Source organism: Morone saxatilis, unplaced genomic scaffold, assembly GCF_004916995.1.
Source record: "Morone saxatilis isolate NCDOM2014 unplaced genomic scaffold, NCSU_SB_2.0 Contig23, whole genome shotgun sequence".
In the NCBI taxonomy this organism is placed as follows: Eukaryota; Metazoa; Chordata; class Actinopteri; family Moronidae; genus Morone; species Morone saxatilis.
This window is the reverse complement of record NW_023339796.1, coordinates 7404928-7408489: the sequence shown is the minus strand read 5'-3', so window position 1 is coordinate 7408489 and position 3562 is coordinate 7404928. Positions and strand designations below refer to the sequence as shown.

Below are 3562 nucleotides of genomic sequence, written 5' to 3'. Positions count from 1 at the left end.
GGGGGGGAGGGGGATGTGTACAGTATGTTAGGAGGGGCTGGACCGCGGTAGGGCCAGTATTCGTCCGTTGGTCTTTCCCCCGTTCATGTGTGTGAACGGGATGTGGTGCTCCTCGTAACTGCCCCTCAGGCCCATGGAGGAGGCCTCGTCCCTGTCCAAACACTGTTCCCTTTGGGAGTAGGACGACGGGTCCAGCGGGATGCTTTCCATGTTTTCCATGTCTAGGTCAAAGTCTTCGCTCTCCGGCGGCTTGTTCTCCTCACTGTAGAAGAAGGAGACCTCCTGGAAGGTCGGATGCAGGTCCTCGCGTAGCATCTCAATGATCTCCTGGAAGGCGGGACGCATCTTGGGGTTGTACTGCCAACACATCTGCATCAGGTTGTGTCTGCGGGAGGGACAGAGGGAGAGTGGGCTCATGGTTAAATGATACTGATGTGGGAATTTGTGTTTGTTAAGTATAACGATTATTCTCTTTAATAACATACTTATTTCTTGTTAACAAAGTTGTCTGTCTGATGTGGTTAAGAATACCTAATTTAATACAATTTACCTATAATACCAAATGTGTATTAATCCCCATTAAAAACACACTTTAGTTTCTAAGTGTCGAAATCTACTTTGCTTTAAAATTAAACTGTACATCTGTTAACTTTTGTTTCTTTAAGATTTACATATTTGGGCTGTCAGAGAACATATTGAGACATAAACTCATTGTTGGCTTTAGTCTTTTCATAGGACTCACTGATGAGGAAAATACAGAACATCGCCCCCTTTATCCTTTAATACACTTAATATTTACTGATTATTTTACTGATTATTTTACATCATTTGTACTTCATCCTGATATTGTCCTGTTTCTACATATTGTAATTTTGATTCTTCAGTCTACTCTGTATGTACGGCCTCAATTACATGTCTCTAAGTCCTGATCCCTCTTCTGTGGTTTCTTATACTTTTCCTGTTGTACAAATTAATACTGCATTTTCTCTCTCTTCATCAATCAGTTGTTCATTTGGCCTATAAAATGCCAGAAAACAGTGACAAATGTCTATTGTATTCTTCCACTACAGTGCAAAACCTAAAGACATTCAGTTTACAATGATATGATATGATAGATTATAATATAATATGATATAAAACAGAGAGGATCAGCTAATTCTCACGTGAGAAAATGAGATCAATATAGTTCATAAATTGTCTCAGGGAGTCTAAAATAACTAAATAATTAAAATCCAACCATCTCTCAGCCCTTATCTAACCTCAGCCCTGCTCTTGTACTCACAATCTGTCAGCGCAGTTGTCCGGCCGGTCCAGGTAGCCTCCGTCCATGACAAACTTGAGGACCTGCTCGTTGGACAGGCCCTGGTACGGCTGCTCGGCCAGCGTGCTGATCTCCCACAGCACAACCCCAAACGACCTGGCAAACAGGAGGCGGACGAGAGACAACAACAGCAACAAAGGGAAAATGAGGACAGGCCGGTTAAGAGACCTGACAGAGTAAATCTGTCTGTAAACACTTGAACAGGGAGACCGAGGACAGAGGCGGCGGCTGAAACTCCGGTAAACAACGGATGAAAACAGGTTCGCTACACACTCTTCTGTTCTGATCTCACATTTAAAAACATCTATTATTTGTTATTATTGTCTGGTTTTATGACTAGTGTTGCTCTGGGAAGAAAAAAATGGACTCAAAAGGAAATGATTAGCCTTTGGAAAAAACCCATTTAAAAACTATATTTGGAAAGTAGGGAAAATGGTATTTTATGAAGCTACTACTGATGAGCTAGACTCACAACTCTGACTGAGGACTTTCTCTAATATGGCAGAGGTGTCACTGACCAGCAGTCTGAATTTGCAGTGAAGACTCCGTCCTTCAGAGACTCGGGTGCCATCCACCTGACGGGCAACAGGCCCTTCCCTCCCTTCCTGTAGTAGTCGGTCTCGTAGATGTCTCTGGTCATACCAAAGTCTGGGAAGAACAGATGATTTTCATTAGTTATTATATGTTTGTAAGGGGATTCATAAACTCAAATGTGTCATTGAAGTATTTTTCCTAAAGCTTCTCAGTGTCACTTTAAATATATATAACGTTCTTTTTTATTTCACTACAAATGCAGAATAAATAAATGGGTTATAATGGCTATGTCCGAATTTAAAGCCACTTTAGCGGCTGCATAGACAGGACAGAAACTAATGCATCCAATAAACACAGTGTACAACATGTCCAGTGAAATAAACAATTAAACTTCTTCCGCTTTATGTGGCACATTTTATCGCTCCTTTATTTATATAAGCATCGTCAATTACTGATGCAGGAATCCTTCATAGCTGTCCACAAATTTAACCAAAAAGCTTTTTTTTTTATTGGACAAATACATCAGTGTTTACGACACTTTGGTCTTCCATCTTGTATCTCCTCATATCGACCACAGGACAAAATAAACCCACCTGCACATATCGACTGGAAACTTACCTCCTATTTTGACGGTGAGATCGTGAGCTACCATGCAGTTTCTGGCCGCCAGGTCTCTGTGGACAAACTTCTTGGCGTTAAGGTAAGCCATGCCGTCTGCGATCTCAGCCGCCATTTGGATCATCTCCTTCAGAGTTGGCGGCGGACGCCCGGGGTTGTTCTGAGGGACACAAGACAGATTGAGTCAAATTTTACTAGTTAACACACACTGTCATGTCAACAACTCATGATTTCGTGTTGATTTGGAGCCCAAGTTTTGATATTTTTGTCATCACACTTGACTTCAACAGCTTAGTAGCAACTGTTTTTTCAGTCCTTTTTGCTTTTTTAGCAGACTTTAGTGCCGACAGCTCAAATCCTCTGTCAACACCTATCCTCCTATTCCAATCCAAGTGCCACCTGTATGTTTACACACTTCAGAAGGTGACACACTACAAGTCATCATATCAAAAGTAAATTCAATGTGAAATAGTAACTGAAATGTAATGGTAACTGAAAAGGTACAGCAGTTTCAGCCCCTCATCTAATTAAATTACATTTGGTACATGTGATCCAGAATCTACAACATTCTGGCGCTAAAAAAAACAGCAGATGGAGTCAAATGTGTCGTCAGGAAAGTCTCTCTATTTATTGTGTTAACTGCCTCTTAATTTAAACACTGACGGATTTAAACTGTTCTGTATTTGTAAATCTGAGCCTTCAGCCCGCTGCAAACTGCAAACCACAGTACTTGTAAAGTAGGTTAAGTGTATATGTATAGCACCTTGCAAGATCAGCCGTCACACTGTGCCAAAGTAGATGTTAACTTTTGTCAATAAGAGCAGCAGAGTGACAATTAGTACAGTGTAACACTATATGTGTAAACCACTGAGCTGTTTTTATGCCTTATGCATTGTAAAAGTGCTTTTGCATGCATCAGAAATGTGCATACTGATATAAGAAATGCGACAATTTACCTACATAAAATGCAGAAGTGAAAAGAAGAAGCGCAATGACAGAAGCGTTTCTACATTTATAATGTTGCAAATTCAACCTAAAACAAACTTGAGCAAAATTCGAAACTCTTCGGGTTGTGATTGGGGGGGGGGG

At 40.8% G+C, this 3562-nt stretch overlaps 1 protein-coding gene across 1 annotated transcript in view; it reads right to left on the bottom strand.

Moving 5' to 3' along the window:
• Positions 1–3562, bottom strand: part of insra (insulin receptor a) — a gene marked incomplete at its 3' end in the record, with an annotated part of 43790 nt that continues 40228 nt past the window's right edge. Inside the window, 4 exon segments of the mRNA XM_035670071.1 lie at positions 1–385; positions 1283–1417; positions 1840–1969; positions 2474–2633. Of these exon segments, the coding sequence (XP_035525964.1) occupies positions 28–385; positions 1283–1417; positions 1840–1969; positions 2474–2633 (783 nt within the window).